Source organism: Pecten maximus, chromosome 2 (genome assembly GCF_902652985.1).
Source record: "Pecten maximus chromosome 2, xPecMax1.1, whole genome shotgun sequence".
Classification (NCBI taxonomy): Eukaryota; Metazoa; Mollusca; class Bivalvia; order Pectinida; family Pectinidae; genus Pecten; species Pecten maximus.
The window spans coordinates 49,145,702-49,171,449 of record NC_047016.1 but is presented as its reverse complement, the minus strand read 5'-3'; the positions used below and the strand labels follow the sequence as shown (position 1 = coordinate 49,171,449).

General features: G+C 34.4%; 1 protein-coding gene across 1 annotated transcript in view; it reads right to left on the bottom strand.

Annotated features, from left to right (window-relative positions):
- LOC117322348 (NXPE family member 3-like) overlaps positions 1–23,928 on the bottom strand; it is a 29,024-nt gene extending 5,096 nt beyond the window's left edge. Inside the window, exons 1-3 of the mRNA XM_033877210.1 lie at positions 23,877–23,928; positions 18,156–18,318; positions 6,155–6,545 (exon numbers count right to left, since the gene is read on the bottom strand). Of these exons, the coding sequence (XP_033733101.1) occupies positions 6,155–6,258 (104 nt within the window). The 5' untranslated portion in view covers positions 6,259–6,545; positions 18,156–18,318; positions 23,877–23,928. The remainder of the gene's footprint in view (positions 1–6,154; positions 6,546–18,155; positions 18,319–23,876) is intronic.
- Between the last annotated feature and the right edge of the window lie 1,820 nt (positions 23,929–25,748).

Below are 25,748 nucleotides of genomic sequence, written 5' to 3'. Positions count from 1 at the left end.
TATTTGTTTTTTATTTATTACACTACAAACATAATCAGAAGCATTGTTTTTATTTTTTCAAGCATAATTTGAGCGTGAAGAAAAATAAATTTGCTTTGGCCAGTATTTCCTTGAGATCAGAAGTATGATCATTAAAAAACGCAAGCCCCTCCCTGGCACTTTCTCGATTTTCTTGATGACTGATTTTTCTACAACATGTAATATAAGAGGACAGCAATCACAATATGGGACTTTTGTCTAATGAAACGGTTATAATGAAGGTGAAATATATATTAAATATTCAATATACTGTATAACTTTTCATCCATACTTTATATTTTGTATTTAAAGATCATTGTGTATAAGAATCAAAGATATAAAACATTACTATGCTTAATCATGAAATAAGTTGTTTCCCCTCTAAAGCGTTAGTTCATTTTTATATCATAACTAATCTCGTGACAGGAAACATTTACAAATTCATCGATTTTGTATCCTGGCAACATTTTCCCTCCTTTTACCTTATTTACTGGAAACGTAATAATTTAGGTGCACTGCAATTTTCGCGCATTTCTAAATTATAACAATCTAGTGCAAATGAAGGATTACCGTGTTGACATTATTAGCGCAATCATAATCTAGCGCAATGCTTCAAGGGCGAAAAGCTCTAAAATAACATTTTATTTTTCAATTGATTTGTACAAAATTTTGCAGACATCAAGAAAATTGTCTCCCCTTTCAGCTCCCAATAATGGCATCGTTTTCGACTGTCTCATTTTCAGAATATCATAATTTTTCTGCACCGCGAACATTTTGTAACGTCATTTTGACGTCATTTTTATCTTTATCGTCACTACCAAAATGGCGTCACTTTAGATTTGGCTCGTAAAATAAAACATTGAATTCTCAGAAAGGAGAAAACGGAAAATGATGCAAATATTATGTTTTGAGTATTGAACAGAGTTACGGTCGCCGCTGCGAACTTTCACCTGTGTTTTATTAAGATGGATTTTGCAAATGAAGAAGTAAGAGTAAACCCCCTTAAGATTATTTGTATTGAGTTTCTGCCGTTTTCATCATTGCAAAAACAAACAAAATGCTTGATACCGAACTTCCTTGAAGTTAAAGTTTTTCGACATTGAAATATATCCAGTAAAGTATTTAAAAATCAAACTGATCACCATCAGACTGTTGGAAAACAGTATTATACATGTTGTATTTTCAATGACGTTTATTTAAACAAGATGGCGACATAACTTTTGATGTTGGTAATATAGACCTATTGGATGATATTTTCATTTTCATTTGAATTGATTCTTTATTTTGGTTGCAAACATTACGTCCTTTGAAGAACTGGTATAACTTTTGCAATATTCTATTTTCATTTTGATATAACCTGGGTCACTTACAAAGGTGTGAAAATCGGTCAAGCATGACCCAATGTCTTAGTTAGGGCTTACATAGTTCAGTGAATAGATTATTGCCCTAAACTCCTCACCAATTAGAGTTCTCTCCCAACCACCTTGCGCAGTGGGAAACGGTTTGGGATTGAGGAGGGCGGAGAGAATAAGGCCTGTGGAGAAAAGGGGATGACGTTCAATTTTCTTTAACCAGGGCATGCGCACCGTTAGCAAATACTGTATCAAAAATGCTGTCAAAACACTGAACAATGATGGATCTCTGACATTGAAAACGCTACTCGGGGTTAATTTAACATGAACATTGAACTTGAGCCATATTTGAATCGCTTTTCTAAGAAACATTAATTAAGATTAATTAAGATGCTCCAACAAGACAATTTCCTAAGAAACTGGAAGGTGAAACATCCGGAAAGTGCACATTTTGCCACAACTCTGTTTATTCAAATGTGTAGACGTGAGAATGGTGGAAATGTTAGAGAAATATGTCGTTATATTATAGGGAAATCCATCGTTAGTTAAAATATGTGGTATGCCTTGGGGTTGTTGCTTAAATATCATTGATGGAATTTGCTTTCTGTTGAATAAGCTTAAGAAAATGCGATGACTACTTGATAGACATGTTTCCATTCAACAAGGCAATTGTATTATGATACCTCATGAATTTCAACGTGAGGCAACCAACTAAACAACTACTGCTGACTAGAAAAAACTAGTGTCTAGGAGACCCAATCACTTAACGGCCGATCAGCATATGTCATTAGGGCCAGCAATAATTTATTGTTGGTCTAAAAGGGTTTTAAATGGAAATATTTACATTTGGTTGACAAAGCCACGATAGAGAAAATAAATAACAAAAGGGGCTGTGTAAATGTCTGTTACTGGGATCGGTGTCAAGTTTCCCATAAAAAAACTATAAATCAGTTGGCGTATGGACCTGTGTACGTTTACGTTTCGCTTGCTGTAGCAAGAATATAATTATTCCTAATCGATAAAACATTCCGAGAGAATAACAATTTAGCAATGAATCAAAACATTGCTTTGATTAAGTAGGATTAGTCGCAATTTGCCATTCATCAGTATACTGTACAGAACACTTGTGTACGATCAGGCTAATACTTATGGTTCCGCTAATGCCGAGGACGTCACATGTAAATATTTAATGCTAATATGTTTGTAATTGTATAGGTATTGGAGATAAAAATGTAAATGTAATTTATTATGTCCTTTTGTTGATGTTCTGCGTACAGGGGAGTAATATGGGGTATGAGAACCATTCCACTGCAATTCTCTGTCGATATGTCTGGTTTGAAACGTTTCTGGGATGATAAAACCGTCATAAACCACTTTCAGCTACGTAGACAATGTATTTGACATTTGTAATATTTATAGCTGTAAATGCCGACATTACAATAATATCATTCTTTGTTACTTTTGAATCTATTTGACAACAAATTCTGTAAAAGCCATTTGCAAGGACGGCCGCCGTTGTTGGTGGGAAATATTTCCTTAATTAAATATTGATCAGACCATTATTTCATAGTGGAGAAAATCTAGCATAAAGTAGAACAAAGTTACCAGGATTATTATCTCAATATTTTTAAGCGACAGTTCTGTTTCTCTCTTGCACATAATCTTTTCTCGGCTAAAATGAAACCGGAAGTTGCAAAATATTAATACGCAGTTTCTAATGTAGTTATTTTTCCATTAATATATGTATTTTTCCATAAAACATATTCCAGAACTATTTTTAAATGATTGAAATCAATAGGGGAAAATAATGTTATTTCATCTGTCTATGTTACGACAATTCTGCACATTTTACGTGGCCATGAACTTCCGGTCGGAGGTGATTGTCGCTGAAAGATTAAAGATCACAGGAAACCTTTGTCAAATATTGAGATTTTTAGAGATCGTTGATTGTATGAGGATTTACATGTAGTACTCTGTTTACGCCAGCATTATATGTTAGGGCTGTATTCTCCTATCAACAGCAGGTTTAAATAATTGATTAAGTTTTTATGTCTTCTCAAAAATATTGATAACACTAAGTTGTTTATTGGAAAACATATAACCTGTCAATATGGTTATCAGTCCAGTCTCCAAATATTTCCTACACTTTGATATATGATATGATATATTTTATGCAAAGAAGTACACTATTTTTCATATATGGCTTTGTACATTTTTCCATTATTCGGAACCTTAAGTGGCTCAGAGATACAGGAAAGGCATATCTGACCGTCCTTTGATCGAACGTCCATATATGACATGTACATGACGTAAAAATAAAGGCATACGTCTCTTTTAATTTCGTAAACGAGTTTAGACGACGAGCTACATTAAGGGCACACGCGACCGTAATCTAATTGTCTAAGAACAATTAGATGCAGGGATCGGTTTTGACATGTCAATTCCCCAACAATTGCCCAGACGACGGAAACATCGCTTGAATTGGCAGCGCACGCAAGAGTCCAATATATTTTACTTGACATTCAGGGTAGACGTGATATTAACAGAGTTGTATAAAGAACGCACGATTTTGGCATAATGCGATACAAATTGATAATTAAATACGGCGATGTCAATATAAATTAAACAGCAAGAATCAATTGTTTCGTCCTTCTGGGACCAGTTTTAAAGGTAAAGGATTTAAGCCAAAATATCTCGATTTTTTACATAATCTATGCATAGGATTATATTTTACTCAAAACACAAATCTGCTTGTGTTAATTGGAAGTGGTTTTAGTATGCTTACAATGTACATCAGTTTGGCCGGATTCTAGAAAAAATATAGTATGTCTTGCAGACATAACTGTTCAAAATATGTATGTATGTATATATAGATATACTTCGCAAAGCCAGGAAAACTTTTAAACTAAGCAAGATAAACATTAGGATGTTTTTATTAGTTAATGTTAATGAGCAAAATTCCACGGCGAATCACGCTCGATGCCGAGTTTAACAGTTTATCAAACTTTGCGAAGGATTTGCATTTCTTTATAAACCAAACAGCAGTAGATATGTTGTAATATAGATTTTAACAATTTCTATGCAAGACTTCGTATTATTCTCGCTCAAAGTGTACTTATAAATAAAGGATTCTGTAGCATAAGAATATAAGTTCAGATGATAAAATGTGTCAAATTGAGTGGGTATAAGAGCTTCAATGTGACTACCCAACCAATAAATTTACACAACAATAATCTACATTTGAATGTTTATATTTCCTAATTAATTCTTTTTCCGCAAGCAATATGTCTTTGTATATAAACTGTATCCCAAAGTAGTCAAAGTAAAACAAAACACCAACCAAATCTGCGTGTGGTGATACAACTAAAATAGTAAAAAAATAGACAATCTGACATGGAGTAAAATCTACAAAATGCCTTTCGCTGTTACAAGAAATACAAAATTACAGTGGTTTCAGTTCAGAGTAATCCATCATATTCTCACAACTAACTATTTCCTGTTTAAAATTAGAATGGTTATCTCCCCTCTTTGTGCTTTGTGCAACACTGAAACAGAGACAATTACTCATTTACTGTGGGAATGTGAAGAAGTACAAAGATTATTGGAAAGTTTTGACACATTATTAGAAGCTCTTTTGATCCCATTTTCAGTGAATAAGAAATCTTTTCTTTTTGGCATTCTGCATGAAAATTACCTTCCCAGTAATAGAGTAGATAATGAAATTATAATTACTATTAAACAATATATTTATAGAACTAGATGCTTACACAATTCATTAAACATTATTGCTCTTGTCAATATTATAAAAGATAATTACATGATTCAAAAATACATTGCAATTGGCAAAGGTGAAACAGCTAAATATAAATTTGAAAATGAGTGGAGGAAATGGGATAAATTAGTTAAACTATAATGTGTCATACTTTATTTTATCCATTGTTATATATTTCATTTTATATCCTTTTGTCATTTTCTTAGTTCGACAGTTTTTTTTTTCTCATTGGCCGGAAAAAAAATGCTTTTAAATTATTATATATTCCAGTATTGTTTGTTGTCTACATAGAGTTCCTCCATCTCGCCCAAACTTTTTCCTTCTTTTAGTTTCTCTTTCTCTCTTATACTTTCTCTCCTTTATCTTTTGTGATTACAGTCCTCTTTCTTAGTATAATATCTAGTCACTTCCTCTTCTTTCTTTTTTTACAAAATCAATGCAATGTACTTAATCCTTACTGATGTCACTTCGTTTTTCCCTATTGAAAGATAACAAAATACTGAAATTTCGATCCATTAATGTCTGTATGTTGTAACTTGTAAAATTTGCTGGTAAAAAGTGTTTATGTGTAGGTTAGGTATTTGTATGTAAACAATCTTGATTGTGAAAATATACATGCTGATATCAATGTGTGTGAGGGTGTGTGGTGTGTGAGGGTGTTTGGTGTGGGGGGGTGGGGGGTGGGGGGAGGTGTGCGTGTTCGAATATACATGCTATACATGCTTTTTGAAATATATATGTAGGGGTACATGCATGGGAGGGTGGGTCTGTGTGTGTCTGGTGTATGTGTGTATGATGCTGTTTCATGTGTGTACTTCAATATAGCTTTTGTGAGCTGGGTGTTTTGTGTGTGTGTGAATTAGATGATTTGTAAGTATTTTGTTCTATATTTCGTGTATATGTGCACGTGTGAGCATGCATAATATGAAAATATAATGTATATTGCATTAAAAAACTGAATAAAAAGATAATTACAAAAAAAAAAAAACTAAAATAGTAAACAAGTACCCACCATATATCGGTGTCCAATGAGCAGAAGAAGGCGATCCCTATAACTGTCACTAACACAGAACATGCTAATATTCTTCGGAAACAGAATAAATCGTTCACAAACATTTTTGATTCACATATGAATGATCTTCCTCTTGCAACGTACTCCAATAAGTCCCTGCCAGTTTATACTTGTAAGCGTATCCATACACAAATCGGCCTTCAGACATCCCTGCATTTTTGTCGGGTCATCTGTTCGCAGTTACCGTAAACATCGTTTGTGTTTGTTTCTATTTTTTCCGAGTCAGGGTTTACTGTTTACGTTGTTCGGCTGTGTGTCCCTTTCTTTCGAGTCAACGTTTACTGTACACGTCGTGTACAGCAGAATATCTGTCACATATCAGTCTGACGAGCTATATATAAAAACATATATCTGTAAATATCTTACTTTTTTGGTTGATATTCGAGAACATTATCTAACAGAAATCAAATATTTTACTTTGACATATTCCACACACCTATTCATTTATGGGCTGCATAATAAAACAGCCTTATTACATTATCGTTCATGGTTGAATGCACACACTCGAATAGCTTTTTCTAAGTATTGCGTGCTGAAGAATCATTTTGGTCGATTATTAGGCACCTTTTCCCATTAAATTACAGTCACATATCACAAAATATTTTCGATGGGCGGTTAGGAATTCGTGTAGCGAGCAACTCAACGCCCACCTAAATATCGAGTGTACACGAGTTAAGACATTCAATAAGTATTTGCTTCCCAAAATGCTATGATGGCTACCAACAGCATTATTTATTAGTAAGCAGTTATAGTAAAGTTTGAAAAGATGGGTATGTAGAAGCTCTCGTGGTTATGATGACAGTTTATTTAAGTTTATTTAATGTTCAGTGCGCCCGCTAGTGCACAACTGTTAACCTGTTGGTCAGGCAGTATTATGGAGTTTATGCCACATGTTACAGACAAGGTTACGTTGCATAACTACAAAGTTATTCCACAGTTGAGAGACATGAACTGTATTTTTCGGTTTACCTTTATGAAGCCGAATGTCTTGTAAATAAATTTGTGACTAACAGGCTATACTACGAAAGTTTATTCATGACATTGTTTAGAGGGGAACGAACGAGAAAAAATGTTGTACAATGGAATTAAAAGTCGTACGAACGAGTTAAAGAGGCTTGCCCGCAGAGAGATCAGAAAAACTGGCTAATAGAAAAAGATTTTCTACACATGACAGATTGTTGGAATTGTTGAGTTTTTCATTTTATTTTCCTTATAAAACGCTGAAAAGTGATATTAAAACCTCATTTTTAAATATTATTTATTTAATCGCAACCCGCAATAAGTCTAATTTGATTGACACATCAAAGAAACAAGCACGTGCACAGTGCCGCACAGTGATAACTTCAAATTGTCATACTACAGTATATATCATATTTAAGGCCAAACATTTCATATTCAAGGTCAAAGATATCACATTTAACAGTCAAACATCTCAATTATAACAGTCAAACATCTCAAATTTAACAGTCAAACATATCAAATTTAACGGTCAAACATCTCACAATTAACGGTCAAACATCTCACATTTAACTGTCAAACATTTCACAATTAACGGTCAAACATCTCACAATTAACAGTCAAACATCTCAAATTTAACAGTCAAACATCTCACATTTAACAGTCAAACATCTCACAATTAACGGTCAAACATCTCACAATTTACGGTCAAACATCTCACAATTTACGGTCAAACATCTCAAAATTAAGGGTCAAACATCTCACAATTTACGGTCAAACATCTCAAATTTACAGTCAAACATCTCACAATTAACGGTAAAACATCTCACATTTAACAGTCAAACATCTCAAATTTAAGTCAAACATCTCATATTTAACGGTCAAACATCTCACAATTAAGGGTCAAACATCTCACATTTAACGGTCAAACATCCACATTTAACAGTCAAACATCTCCCAATTAACAGTCAAACATCTCAAATTTAACAGTCAAACATCTCAAATTTAACAGTCAAACATCTCACAATTAACAGTCAAACATCTCACATTTAACAGTCAAACATCTCAAATTTAACAGTCAAACATCTCACATTTAACAGTCAAACATCTCAAATTTAACAGTCAAACATCTCACAATTTAACAGTCAAACATCTCACAATTAACAGTCAAACATCTCAAATTTAACAGTCAAACATCTCAATTATAACGGTCAAACATCTCACATTTAACAGTCAAACATCTCACATTTAACAGTCAAACATCTCAAATTTAACAGTCAAACATCTCACAATTAACAGTCAAACATCTCACATTTAACAGTCAAACATCTCAAATTGAACAGTCAAACATCTCACAATTTAACAGTCAAACATCTCACAATTAACAGTCAAACATCTCACAATTAACGGTCAAACATCCACATTTAACAGTTAAACATCTCACAATTAACAGTCAAACATCTCACATTTAACAGTCAAACATCTCAAATTTAACAGTCAAACATCTCACAATTTAACAGTCAAACATCTCACAATTAACAGTCAAACATCTCACAATTAACAGTCAAACATCTCAAATCTAATAGTCAAACATCTCACAATTTAACAGTCAAACATCTCACAATTAACGGTCAAACATCTCACATTTAACGGTCAAACATCTCACATTTAACGGTCAAACATCTCACATTTAACAGTCAAACATCTCAAATTCAACAGTCAAACATCTCAAATTGAACGGTCAAACATCTCACAAATAACGGTCAAACATCTCACATTTAACGGTCAAACATCTCAAATTTAACAGTCAAACATCTCACAATTAACGATCAAACATCTCACAATTTACGGTCAAACATCTCACAATTTACGGTCAAACATCTCAAATTAACGGTCAAACATCCCACAATTAACGGTCAAACATCTCAAATTTAACAGTCAAACATCTCACATTGAACAGTCAAACATCTCACATTTAACGGTCAAATATCTCACAATTAACGGTCAAACATCTCACAATTAAGGGTCAAACATATCATAATTTACGGTCAAACATCTCACAATTAAGGGTCAAACATCTCACAATTTACGGTCAAACTTCTCAAATTTACGGTCAAACATCTCACAATTAACGGTCAAACATCTCAAATTTAACAGTCAAACATCTCACATTTAACGGTCAAACATCCACATTTAACGGTCAAACATTTCAAATCTAACAGTAAAAGATCTCACATTTAACGGTCAAACATCTCAAATTTAACAGTCAAACATCTCACAATTTAACAGTCAAACATCTCAAATTTAACAGTCAAACATCTCAAATTTAACAGTCAAACATCTTAAATTTACGATCAAATATCTCACAATTAACGGTCAAACATCTCAAATTAAACAGTAAAACATCTCACAATTAACGGTCAAACATCTCACAATTTACGGTCAAACATCTCACAATTAACGGTCAAACATCTCACAATTAACGGTCAAACATCTCAAATTTTTAGTCAAACATCTCAAATTTAACAGTCAAACATATCACAATTAACAGTCAAACATCTCACAATTAACAGTCAAACATCTCACAATTAACAGTCAAACATCTCAAATTTAACAGTCAAACATCTCACAATTAACAGTCAAACATCTCACATTTAACAGTCAAACATCTCAAATTTAACAGTCAAACATCTCACAATTTAACAGTCAAACATCTCACAATTAACAGTCAAACATCTCACAATTAACAGTCAAACATCTCAAATCTAACAGTCAAACATCTCACAATTTAACAGTCAAACATCTCACAATTAACGGTCAAACATCTCACATTTAACGGTCAAACATCTCACATTTAACGGTCAAACATCTCACATTTAACAGTCAAACATCTCAAATTTAACAGTCAAACATCTCAAATTGAACGGTCAAACATCTCACAAATAACGGTCAAACATCTCACATTTAACGGTCAAACATCTCAAATTTAACAGTCAAACATCTCACAATTAACGATCAAACATCTCACAATTTACGGTCAAACATCTCACAATTTACGGTCAAACATCTCAAATTAACGGTCAAACATCCCACAATTAACGGTCAAACATCTCAAATTTAACAGTCAAACATCTCACATTGAACAGTCAAACATCTCACATTTAACGGTCAAATATCTCACAATTAACGGTCAAACATCTCACAATTAAGGGTCAAACATATCATAATTTACGGTCAAACATCTCACAATTAAGGGTCAAACATCTCACAATTAAGGGTCAAACATCTCAAATTTACGGTCAAACATCTCACAATTAACGGTCAAACATCTCAAATTTAACAGTCAAACATCTCACATTTAACGGTCAAACATCCACATTTAACGGTCAAACATTTCAAATCTAACAGTAAAAGATCTCACATTTAACGGTCAAACATCTCAAATTTAACAGTCAAACATCTCACAATTTAACAGTCAAACATCTCAAATTTAACAGTCAAACATCTCAAATTTAACAGTCAAACATCTTAAATTTACGATCAAATATCTCACAATTAACGGTCAAACATCTCAAATTAAACAGTAAAACATCTCACAATTAACGGTCAAACATCTCACAATTTACGGTCAAACATCTCACAATTAACGGTCAAACATCTCACAATTAACGGTCAAACATCTCAAATTTTTAGTCAAACATCTCAAATTTAACAGTCAAACATATCACAATTAACAGTCAAACATCTCACAATTAACAGTCAAACATCTCACAATTAACAGTCAAACATCTCACAATTTAACAGTCAAACATCTCACAATTAACGGTCAAACATCTCACATTTAACGGTCAAACATCTCACATTTAACGGTCAAACATCTCACATTTAACAGTCAAACATCTCAAATTTAACAGTCAAACATCTCAAATTTAACAGTCAAACATCTTAAATTTACGATCAAATATCTCACAATTAACGGTCAAACATCTCAAATTAAACAGTAAAACATCTCACAATTAACGGTCAAACATCTCACAATTTACGGTCAAACATCTCACAATTAACGGTCAAACATCTCACAATTAACGGTCAAACATCTCAAATTTTTAGTCAAACATCTCAAATTTAACAGTCAAACATATCACAATTAACAGTCAAACATCTCACAATTAACAGTCAAACATCTCACAATTAACAGTCAAACATCTCAAATCTAACAGTCAAACATCTCACAATTTAACAGTCAAACATCTCACATTTAACGGTCAAACATCTCACATTTAACGGTCAAACATCTCACATTTAACAGTCAAACATCTCAAATTTAACAGTCAAACATCTCAAATTTAACAGTCAAACATCTCAAATTTAACAGTCAAACATCTCAAATTGAACGGTCAAACATCTCACAATTAACGGTCAAACATCTCACATTTAACTGTCAAACATCTCACAATTAACGGTCAAGCATCTCACAATTAACAGTCAAACATCTCACAATTAAGGGTCAAACATCTCACATTTAACAGTCAAACATCTCAAATTTAACAGTCAAACATCTCACAGTTAACAATCAAACATCTCATATTTAACGGTCAAACATCTCACAATTAAGGGTCAAACATCTCACATTTAACGGTCAAACATCCACATTTAACAGTCAATCATCTCCCAATTAACAGTCAAACATCTCAAATTTAACAGTCAAACATCTCATATTTAACGGTCAAACATCTCACAATTAACGGTCAAACATCTCACAATTAACAATCAAACATCTCACATTTAACATTCAAACATCTCACATTTAACAGTCAAACATCTCAAATTTAACAGTCAAACATCTCAAATTGAAGTCAAACATCTCATATTTAACGGTCAAACATCTCACAATTAAGGGTCAAACATCTCACATTTAACGGTCAAACATCCACATTTAACAGTCAAACATCTCCCAATTAACAGTCAAACATCTCAAATTTAACAGTCAAACATCTCACATTTAACAGTCAAACATCTCACAATTAACGGTCAAACATCTCACAATTTACGGTCAAACATCTCACAATTTACGGTCAAACATCTCAAAATTAAGGGTCAAACATCTCACAATTTACGGTCAAACATCTCAAATTTACAGTCAAACATCTCACAATTAACGGTAAAACATCTCACATTTAACAGTCAAACATCTCAAATTTAAGTCAAACATCTCATATTTAACGGTCAAACATCTCACAATTAAGGGTCAAACATCTCACATTTACGGTCAAACATCCACATTTAACAGTCAAACATCTCCCAATTAACAGTCAAACATCTCAAATTTAACAGTCAAACATCTCAAATTTAACAGTCAAACATCTCACAATTAACAGTCAAACATCTCACATTTAACAGTCAAACATCTCAAATTTAACAGTCAAACATCTCACATTTAACAGTCAAACATCTCAAATTTAACAGTCAAACATCTCACAATTTAACAGTCAAACATCTCACAATTAACAGTCAAACATCTCAAATTTAACAGTCAAACATCTCAATTATAACGGTCAAACATCTCACATTTAACAGTCAAACATCTCACATTTAACAGTCAAACATCTCAAATTTAACAGTCAAACATCTCACAATTAACAGTAAAACATCTCACATTTAACAGTCAAACATCTCAAATTTAACAGTCAAACATCTCACAATTTAACAGTCAAACATCTCACAATTAACAGTCAAACATCTCACAATTAACGGTCAAACATCCACATTTAACAGTTAAACATCTCACAATTAACAGTCAAACATCTCACATTTAACAGTCAAACATCTCAAATTTAACAGTCAAACATCTCACAATTTAACAGTCAAACATCTCACAATTAACAGTCAAACATCTCACAATTAACAGTCAAACATCTCAAATCTAACAGTCAAACATCTCACAATTTAACAGTCAAACATCTCACAATTAACGATCAAACATCTCACAATTTACGGTCAAACATCTCACAATTTACGGTCAAACATCTCAAATTAACGGTCAAACATCCCACAATTAACGGTCAAACATCTCAAATTTAACAGTCAAACATCTCACATTGAACAGTCAAACATCTCACATTTAACGGTCAAATATCTCACAATTAACGGTCAAACATCTCACAATTAAGGGTCAAACATATCATAATTTACGGTCAAACATCTCACAATTAAGGGTCAAACATCTCACAATTTACGGTCAAACTTCTCAAATTTACGGTCAAACATCTCACAATTAACGGTCAAACATCTCAAATTTAACAGTCAAACATCTCACATTTAACGGTCAAACATCCACATTTAACGGTCAAACATTTCAAATCTAACAGTAAAAGATCTCACATTTAACGGTCAAACATCTCAAATTGAACAGTCAAACATCTCACAATTTAACAGTCAAACATCTCAAATTTAACAGTCAAACATCTCAAATTTAACAGTCAAACATCTTAAATTTACGATCAAATATCTCACAATTAACGGTCAAACATCTCAAATTAAACAGTAAAACATCTCACAATTAACAGTCAAACATCTCACAATTTACGGTCAAACATCTCACAATTAACGGTCAAACATCTCACAATTAACGGTCAAACATCTCAAATTTTTAGTCAAACATCTCAAATTTAACAGTCAAACATATCACAATTAACAGTCAAACATCTCACAATTAACAGTCAAACATCTCACAATTAACAGTCAAACATCTCAAATTTAACAGTCAAACATCTCACAATTTAACAGTCAAACATCTCACATTTAACGGTCAAACATCTCACATTTAACGGTCAAACATCTCACATTTAACAGTCAAACATCTCAAATTTAACAGTCAAACATCTCAAATTTAACAGTCAAACATCTCAAATTTAACAGTCAAACATCTTAAATTTACGATCAAATATCTCACAATTAACGGTCAAACATCTCAAATTAAACAGTAAAACATCTCACAATTAACGGTCAAACATCTCACAATTTACGGTCAAACATCTCACAATTAACGGTCAAACATCTCACAATTAACGGTCAAACATCTCAAATTTTTAGTCAAACATCTTAAATTTAACAGTCAAACATATCACAATTAACAGTCAAACATCTCACAATTAACAGTCAAACATCTCACAATTAACAGTCAAACATCTCAAATCTAACAGTCAAACATCTCACAATTTAACAGTCAAACATCTCACATTTAACGGTCAAACATCTCACATTTAACGGTCAAACATCTCACATTTAACAGTCAAACATCTCAAATTTAACAGTCAAACATCTCAAATTTAACAGTCAAACATCTCAAATTTAACAGTCAAACATCTCAAATTGAACGGTCAAACATCTCACAATTAACGGTCAAACATCTCACATTTAACTGTCAAACATCTCACAATTAACGGTCAAGCATCTCACAATTAACAGTCAAACATCTCACAATTAAGGGTCAAACATCTCACATTTAACAGTCAAACATCTCAAATTTAACAGTCAAACATCTCACAGTTAACAATCAAACATCTCATATTTAACGGTCAAACATCTCACAATTAAGGGTCAAACATCTCACATTTAACGGTCAAACATCTCACATTTAACAGTCAATCATCTCCCAATTAACAGTCAAACATCTCAAATTTAACAGTCAAACATCTCATATTTAACGGTCAAACATCTCACAATTAACAGTCAAACATCTCACAATTAACAATCAAACATCTCACATTTAACATTCAAACATCTCACATTTAACAGTCAAACATCTCAAATTTAACAGTCAAACATCTCAAATTGAACGGTCAAACATCTCACAATTAACGGTCAAACATCTCACATTTAACTGTCAAACATCTCACAATTAACGGTCAAGCATCTCACAATTAACAGTCAAACATCTCACAATTAAGGGTCAAACATCTCACATTTAACAGTCAAACATCTCAAATTTAACAGTCAAACATCTCACAGTTAACAATCAAACATCTCATATTTAACGGTCAAACATCTCACAATTAAGGGTCAAACATCTCACATTTAACGGTCAAACATCTCACATTTAACAGTCAAACATCTCAAATTTAACAGTCAAACATCTCAAATTTAACAGTCAAACATCTCAAATTTAACAGTCAAACATCTTAAATTTACGATCAAATATCTCACAATTAACGGTCAAACATCTCAAATTAAACAGTAAAACATCTCACAATTAACGGTCAAACATCTCACAATTTACGGACAAACATCTCACAATTAACGGTCAAACATCTCACAATTAACGGTCAAACATCTCAAATTTTTAGTCAAACATCTCAAATTTAACAGTCAAACATATCACAATTAACAGTCAAACATCTCACAATTAACAGTCAAACATCTCACAATTAACAGTCAAACATCTCAAATCTAACAGTCAAACATCTCACAATTTAACAGTCAAACATCTCACAATTAACGGTCAAACATCTCACATTTAACGGTCAAACATCTCACATTTAACAGTCAAACATCTCAAATTTAACAGTCAAACATCTCAAATTTAACAGTCAAACATCTCAAATTTAACAGTCAAACATCTCAAATTGAACGGTCAAACATCTCACAATTAACGGTCAAACATCTCACATTTAACTGTCAAACATCTCACAATTAACGGTCAAGCATCTCACAATTAACAGTCAAACATCTCACAATTAAGGGTCAAACATCTCACATTTAACAGTCAAACATCTCAAATTTAACAGTCAAACATCTCACAGTTAACAATCAAACATCTCATATTTAACGGTCAAACATCTCACAATTAAGGGTCAAACATCTCACATTTAACGGTCAAACATCTCACATTTAACAGTCAATCATCTCCCAATTAACAGTCAAACATCTCAAATTATCAACATCTCATACAACATCTCAATTTAACGGTCAACATCTCAAACATAAACATTCAAAACATCTCAATTTAACAGTCAAACATCTCACATTACGTCAACATCTCAATTACAGTCAAACATCTCACATTTAACCATCCAACATCTCAATTAACGTCAACATCTCAATTTAACAGTCAAACATCTCAATTTAACGTCAAACATCTCAAATTAACAGTCAAACATCTCAAATTAACGGTCAAACATCTCACATTAACGGTCAAACATCTCACATTAACGTCAAACATCTCACATTTAACGTCAAACATCTCACAATTAACAGTCAAACATCTCACAATTAAGGGTCAAACATCTCAATTAGTCAAAACTCTAGTCAAACTCTCAATTAACGTCAAACATCTCAAATTTAAAGTCCATTCAATACATCAACTCTCAATTACGTCAAACATCTCATATTTAACGGTCAACATCTCACAATTAAGGGTCAAACATCTCACATTAACGTCAAACATCCACATTAAAGTCAAATCATCCCAATTAACAGTCAAACATCTCAAATTAACGTCAAACTCTCATTTAAGTCAACATCTCACATTAACGGTCAAACATCTCAAATTAACATCAACATCTCACATTAAATCAACATCTCACAATTACGTCAACATCTCACATAACGGTCAAACATCTCAATTACGGTCAACATCTCACATTAACGGTCAAACATTCAAATTAACAGTCAAACATTCAATTAACTGTCAAACATCTCACAATTAAGGTAAACATCTCACAATTAACAGTCAAATCTCATAATTAACTGTCAAACATCTCACAATTAAGGGTCAAACATCTCACAATTTACGGTCAAACATCTCACAATTAACGGTCAAACATCTCAAATTTAACAGTCAAACATCTCACATTTAACGGTCAAACATCCACATTTAACGGTCAAACATCTCACAATTAACAGTCAAACATATCACAATTAACAGTCAAACATCTCAAATTTAACAGTCAAACATCTCATATTTAACGGTCAAACATCTCAAATTTAACAGTCAAACATCTCAAATTTAACAGTCAAACATCTCAAATTTAACAGTCAAACATCTCATATTTAACGGTCAAACATCTCAAATTTAACAGTCAAACATCTCAAATTTAACAGTCAAACATCTCAAATTTACGGTCAAACATCTCAAATTTAACAGTCAAACATCTCACAATTAACAGTCAAACATCTCAAATTAAACAGTCAAACATCTCATATTTAACGGTCAAACATCTCACAATTAACGGTCAAACATCTCACATTTAACGGTCAAACATTTCAAATTTAACAGTCAAACATCTCAAATTTAACGGTCAAACACTTCACAATTTAACAGTCAAACATCTCAAATTTAACAGTCAAACATCTCACATTTAACAGTCAAACACCTCACATTTAACGATCAAACATCACACATTTAACTGTCAAACATCTCAAATATAACAGTCAAACATCTCACAATTAACAGTCAAACATCTCAAATTTACGGTCAAACATCTCACATTTAACTGTCAAACATCTCACAATTAAGGGTCAAACATCTCACAATTAACAGTCATACATCTCAACTGAAATACATCTCATACTATATCTCATATTTAAGACCAAACATATCATATTCAAGGTCAAACATCTCATATTTAACGCTCAAATGTCTCATACGTGATGATCAACTTACGTTTCAAATTGAACAGACAAACTAAATATGTTTTATTACATCTCATATTTAACACACAAATGCTACATCTCAAATTCTGATGTAAAATTACATCTCATATTTACCTGTCAAACGGCATTTCATATTTACTTGTCAAACTACATCTCATATCTAATGGTAAACCAAACATAGTCATACACAAATGTCAAGTTACATTTCCTATTTAAATGTCAAACAAAATCTCATCTTTAACAATAGATAATCACACATTGAAATCACACATCTTAAACAGCTACGAAAAATAGTGTTTCACAATAATTTGATATTGTTATCACAATTTACCTGAAATTGCCACGTAAGTAATATGAAATCCATTATCGGTCAATGAAGCATCAGAGTGAAACTTGACAAATGCATTCGGTCCTGTCTTTGAAAGTGGCGGGGGCTGTGTTGTGTTACAATAGCGTTGAAGTAGCTGGGATGTTGGCAAAGGACCATCTCGAATCTGTATCAGCATAAAAATAAAGATTAATTTCACCACATAAATAAAATATAGACAGGTGGTAGTTATAGACAGGTGGTATAGACAGGTGGTAGATATAGACAGGTGGTAGTTATAGACAGGTGGTATAGACAGGTGGTAGATATAGACAGGTGGTAGTTATAGACAGGTGGTATAGACAGGTGGTAGATATAGACAGGTGGTAGATATAGACAGGTGGTAGATATAGACAGGTAGTAGATATAGACAGTTGGTACTTATAGACAGGTGGTAGATATAGACAGGTGGTAGTTATAGACAGGTGGTATAGACAGGTGGTAGATATAGACAGGTGGTAGATATAGACAGGTGGTAGATATAGACAGGTGGTAGTTATAGACAGGTTGTAGATATAGACAGGTTGTAGATATAGACAGGTGGTATAGACAGGTGGTAGATATAGACAGGTGGTAGTTATAGACAGGTGGTATAGACAGGTGGTAGATATAGACAGGTGGTAGATATAGACAGGTGGTAGTTATAGACAGGTGGTAGTTATAGACAGGTGGTAGATATAGACAGGTGGTATATATAGACAGGTGGTAGATATAGACAGGTGGTATAGACAGGTGGTAGATATAGACAGGTGGTAGATATAGACAGGTGGTAGATATAGGCAGGTGGTAGATATAGATAGGTGGTAGATATAGACAGGTGGTAGATATAGACAGGTGGTAGATATAGACAGCTGGTAGTTATAGACAGGTGGTAGTTATAGACAGACAGTTGTTATAAACAGGTGGTAGTAATAGACAGGTGGTAGTTATAGACAGGTGGTAGATATTGACAGGTGGTAGATATAGACAGGGGGAGTTATAGACAGGTGGTAGATATAGACAGGTGGTAATTATAGACAGGTGGTAGATATAGACAGGTGGTAGTTATAGACAGGTGGTAGATATAGACAGGTGGTAGATATAGACAGGTAGTAGATATAGACAGTTGGTACTTATAGACAGGTGGTAGTTATAGACAGGTGGTAGTTATAGACAGGGGGAGTTATAGACAGGGGGTAGATATAGACAGGTGGTAGTTATAGACAGGGGGTAGATATAGACAGGTGGTAGATATAGACAGGTGGTAGATATAGACAGGGGGGAGTTATAGACAGGGGGTAGTTATAGACAGGTGGTAGTTATAGACAGGTGGTAGATATAGACAGGTGGTATAGACAGGTGGTAGATATAGACAGGTGGTAGTTATAGACAGGTGGTATAGACAGGTGGTAGATATAGACAGGTGGTAGTTATAGACAGGTGGTATAGACAGGTGGTAGATATAGACAGGTGGTAGTTATAGACAGGTGGTATAGACAGGTGGTAGATATAGACAGGTGGTAGATATAGACAGGTGGTAGATATAGACAGGTAGTAGATATAGACAGTTGGTACTTATAGACAGGTGGTAGATATAGACAGGTGGTATAGACAGGTGGTAGATATAGACAGGTGGTAGATATAGACAGGTGGTAGATATGGACAGGTGGTAGTTATAGACAGGTTGTAGATATAGACAGGTTGTAGATATAGACAGGTGGTATAGACAGGTGGTAGATATAGACAGGTGGTAGTTATAGACAGGTGGTATAGACAGGTGGTAGATATAGACAGGTGGTAGATATAGACAGGTGGTAGTTATAGACAGGTGGTAGTTATAGACAGGTGGTAGATATAGACAGGTGGTATATATAGACAGGTGGTAGATATAGACAGGTGGTATAGACAGGTGGTAGATATAGACAGGTGGTAGATATAGACAGGTGGTAGATATAGGCAGGTGGTAGATATAGATAGGTGGTAGATATAGACAGGTGGTAGATATAGACAGGTGGTAGATATAGACAGCTGGTAGTTATAGACAGGTGGTAGTTATAGACAGACAGTTGTTATAAACAGGTGGTAGTAATAGACAGGTGGTAGTTATAGACAGGTGGTAGATATTGACAGGTGGTAGATATAGACAGGGGAAGTTATAGACAGGTGGTAGATATAGACAGGTGGTAAATATAGACAGGTGGTAGATATAGACAGGTGGTAGTTATAGACAGGTGGTAGATATAGACAGGTGGAAGATATAGACAGGTAGTAGATATAGACAGTTGGTACTTATAGACAGGTGGTAGTTATAGACAGGTGGTAGTTATAGACAGGGGGGAGTTATAGACAGGGGGTAGATATAGACAGGTGGTAGATAAAGACAGGTGGTAGATATAGACAGGGGGAGTTATAGACAGGGGGTAGTTATAGACAGGTGGTAGTTATAGACAGGTGGTAGATATAGACAGGTGGTAGATATAGACAGGTGGTAGATATAGACAGGGGGGAGTTATAGACAGGGGGTAGATAAAGACAGGTGGTAGATATAGACAGGTGGTAGTTATAGACAGGTGGTAGATATAGACAGGTGGTAGTTATAGACAGGGGGTAGATATAGACAGGGGGTAGATATAGACAGGGGGGAGTTATAGACAGGTGGTAGTTATAGATAGGTGGTAGTTATAGACAGGTGGTAGATATAGACAGGTAGTAGATATAGACAGTTGGTACTTATAGACAGGTGGTAGTTATAGACAGGTGGTAGTTATAGACAGGGGGGAGTTATAGACAGGGGGTAGATATAGACAGGTGGTAGTTATAGACATGTGGTAGTTATAGACAGGGGGGAGTTATAGACAGGGGGTAGTTATAGACAGGTGGTAGTTATAGACAGGTGTTAGATATAGACAGGTGGTAGTTATAGACAGGTGGTAGATATAGACAGGGGGGAGTTATAGACAGGTGGTAGATATAGACAGGTGGTAGATATAGACAGGGGGGAGTTATAGACAGGGGGTAGATATAGACAGGGGGTAGATATAGACAGGTGGTAGTTATAGACAGGTGGTAGATATAGACAGGTGGTAGTTATAGACAGGGGGTAGATATAGACAGGGGGTAGATATAGACAGGGGGGAGTTATAGACAGGTGGTAGTTATAGATAGGTGGTAGTTATAGACGGGGAGGGAGTTATAGACAGGTGGTATAGACAGGTGGTAGATATAGACAGGTGGTAGATATAGACAGGTGGTAGATATAGACAGGTGGTAGTTATAGACAGGTTGTAGATATAGACAGGTTGTAGATATAGACAGGTGGTATAGACAGGTGGTAGATATAGACAGGTGGTAGTTATAGACAGGTGGTATAGACAGGTGGTAGATATAGACAGGTGGTAGTTATAGACAGGTGGTAGTTATAGACAGGTGGTAGATATAGACAGGTGGTATATAAAGACAGGTGGTAGATATAGACAGGTGGTATAGACAGGTGGTAGATATAGACAGGTGGTAGATATATACAGGTGGTAGTTATAGGCAGGTGGTAGATATAGACAGGTGGTAGATATAGGCAGGTGGTAGATATAGACAGGACTGAGGTGGTAGATATAGACATGTGGTAGTTATAGACAGGTGGTAGATATAGATAGGTGGTAGATATAGCCAGGTGGTAGATATAGACAGGTGGTATAGACAGGTGGTAGATATAGACAGTTGGTAGATATAGACAGGTGGTAGATATAGACAGGTGGTAGTTATAGACAGTTGGTAGATATAGACAGGTGGTAGATATTGACAGGTGGTAGATATAGACAGGTGGTAGATATAGACAGGTGGTAGATATAGACAGGTGGTAGTTATAGACAGGTGGTAGATATAGATAGGTGGTAGATATAGACAGGTGGTAGATATAGACAGGTGGTAGATATAGACAGGTGGTAGTTATAGACAGGTGGTAGATATAGATAGGTGGTAGATATAGACAGGTGGTAGATATAGATAGGTGGTAGATATAGACAGGTGGTAGATATAGACAGGTGGTAGATATAGACAGGTGGTAGTTATAGACAGGTGGTAGTTATAGACAGGTGGTAGTTATAGACAGACAGTTGTTATAAACATGTGGTAGTAATAGACAGGTGGTAGTTATAGACAGGTGGTAGATATTGACAGGTGGTAGATATAGACATGCAGTAGTTATAGATAGGTGGTAGATATAGACAGGTGGTATATATAGACAGGTGGTATATATAGACAGGTGGTAGTTATAGACAGGTGGTAGATATAGACAGGTGGTATATATAGACAGGTGGTAGATATAGACAGGTGGTATATATAGACAGGTGGTAGATATCGACAGGTGGTAGTTATAGACAGGTGGTAGATATAGACAGGTGGTATATATAGACACTTTAACACAAGCCCTCCACCTCTGGGTTGCGAGTTCGAAACCTACGTGGGGCAGTTGCCAGGTACTGACCGTAGGCCGGTGGTTTTTCTCCGGGTACTCCGGCTTTCCTCCACCTCCAAAACCTAGCACGTCCTTAAATGACCCTGGCTGTTAATAGGACGTTAAACAAAAACAAACAAACAAACAAGAGCACCATTTAACTTGTTCAGTCAACCATGATTCAAACATACCTGTACAATTCAGTAGTTTATTGAGAAACAACGAGAGTAAGATCGTCACTTACATGCATAGATTATCTAGAAATTCCACTACGTTACAACTTCTATACTATAAATACATTCAACACTACTACATACCATTATCGGTTCCGTCGTCTGACAAGCTAAACTGTGTACTGACAACAAGGAACAAAGGGAAGTAACTCTGATAGATCATGATTATGAATACTAACCACAAACTAGTTCTTCCAAAATTAGATCAACACACTCGAAAACAATGCAGTTGTACAATTAACTGATAAAATGATGATAAATCATACTAATATAGAATCCACCACTCGCCATAAATTGTATAAGCTTGTTGATTAAAAGCATTAAAGTTTAAATAATACCGAATAAAGCCTTCTCAATATTTAGACATAGCTGCACAGATTTCTCACTCTCAACTTAATTAATCTGATACGAATTTCTTGGGATCAAGTTTGGAAGCAACTAAAGCAATTACCAATATCACTAAAAATGAAAGAATTTCAATGGAAGTGCTTGCACAGAATTATATATACAGAATACAATTAATGAACCGTTCGGATGGAAAATGTCACCTATGCAACAATGAAATAGAAACACTAACCCACCTTTTTATCACTGCACGTTCACTAAACAACTAATCCAACTCGTTAAGTGCAATATTATCGACAAAATTCACGATATCAGAATATTACTAAATGAAGAAAAGGTGATAACCGGTAAACTGAACGAAAAAGAAAGTGAGATTCACAGAATTACAAACTTAATAATTATCTGTGTCAAATGGACAATATGGAAAGTACGAAATATAATAAAATACCAACACAAACAAATGTCTGCTAACTCTCCTTTTCATATTCTAAAAAACATAATCCACAGCGAATTACAGACCCATGGTAGAAACCTGAAACCTATTTTTAGATTACTCGCGAACAATATTTAACATACTTTTTAGACCTCCAGGAAATATACAAGTCTAGATTTGATAAGTTAGAGCAAGTTTATATTACATAGCATCGGTACAATGACGATAATTAACTCAAAACTTACTTCATGTCCAATTCAATACACAGCCACGTCGGTAATCGCAACCGGAAGTTACTTTACAAATATTGGGAACTACAAATTACTCCGGCGAGACTATCTACTCCGACAACACGATAAAAGAACCAAAACACACATACACACTCTCACCGATCAATCTAACGTAGCTAAACAAACAGTAATGCCATTAATAATAATAAAAGACTAACGTAATAATGCCATTTAAATATATATTTATTTATATACTGTGTGTATTTTTTTATTATTATATTTACATTCCTAATGTGGTTTGCTGATATGAACATACCAAGTGAAAACAACAAACATATGACCATGAATACACTATGAAAACCGTATGAAAACATTGTCTCTCGTGCAAATCACCTGATTAATCGGGTCATATTAATACGCCATCGACAGTAAGACAGGAAGAGTAGCTTCCCTTGGATCGATAACGTTGGTACGAGATAAGTGTTAAAAATAGCTGATTTGAATTGAATGATTGTATTTAATATTATTTTTACTTTAATACTTCTTTCTTTTTGTTTTATACAAAATTAAACAAAAAAGACCGGAAAATGCGGAACGACATTAAAACAATGGCGTGGTGCATAGGCGGGATCTCCCGGCTGTTCTAATAATTTGCCGTTTCGTCGTATACATGACAAATTTTTCTTTTAAATAAAATTTCTCGTTTTCTCGATATAAATTTTTTAAATCAAGGTTATGTAAATATATGAATTGAATAGATTTTTTTAATTTTCATTGCGGCTATGAATACCAGTAGCTAGCTACATATCCTCCGAGGCGCGCTACCCCGCGCCACGGGATATATATGTAGCTAGCTACTACCGCGCGCCTCGGAGGATATGTAGCTAGCTACTGGTATTCATAGCCGCAATGAAAATTAAAAAAATCTATTCAATCCATATATGTATGAAGTAATACGTTATGTAATGTTGTGAATACCTCCAAGTAGTGGTAAGTGTGGATTCACAAGTGATCATAATTGGTGTGAAAATTAGAGCGGTGTCGAAAGTAAAGGAGATTGAAAGTTGTGATATATTTGGTGAATATACTCAACACGTATGTTTATTGTATACTTGTGTAGGTACATTTGTATGATGTATGCATGCATTGTGTATGTATGTGTGATATGTATGTAATTATGTATGTGTGGTATGGGTCAATCAAGTGCGATTACAGGTTGTGAGTCAGTCATGGTAAGTGTGGATTTCCACGCTAGACCATAACAAGACTGACTCACAGCTGGTGATCATGATTGAAGTATCGAAATAGCATACGGTGTGTGTGTGTGTGTGTGTGTGTGTGTGTGTGTGTGGGTGGGTGTGGGTGTGGGTGGGTGTGTGCGGGTGTGTGAGGGTGTGGGTGTGGGTGTGGGTGTGGGTGTGTATGTATGTGCGAGATGCAATCAAGTGAGTGACGTAATAATTGAATATGTATGTATGTATGTATGTGCGAGATGCAATCAAGTGAGTGACGTAATAATTAAATATGTATATATGGTGAGTGAAATTATTTAGGAAGTAATGAATCCAGGGCATTAACCCTGGCAGTGGGTACATGTGTAATGTATTATGTAACGACGGTGTGCATACATGTGTGTATGAATGTGTGTAATACATTGCATGAAAATAAAGGAATGAAATGTGTAAATGAAAGTAAGGTGATGAATGAATCCAGGGCGTCAACCCTGGCAGCAGTCCAAATTGTTAAATGTTCTGGGGCATAAAAATTTCTTGTACCTTAAAAAAAAAAAAAAAAATGTACACCAACATTAAAAAAAAAAAATGATTTTGTCATATGATAAAACTGTAACATGTGAAATTCCAGAATATTGAAGAAAAAATCGACATA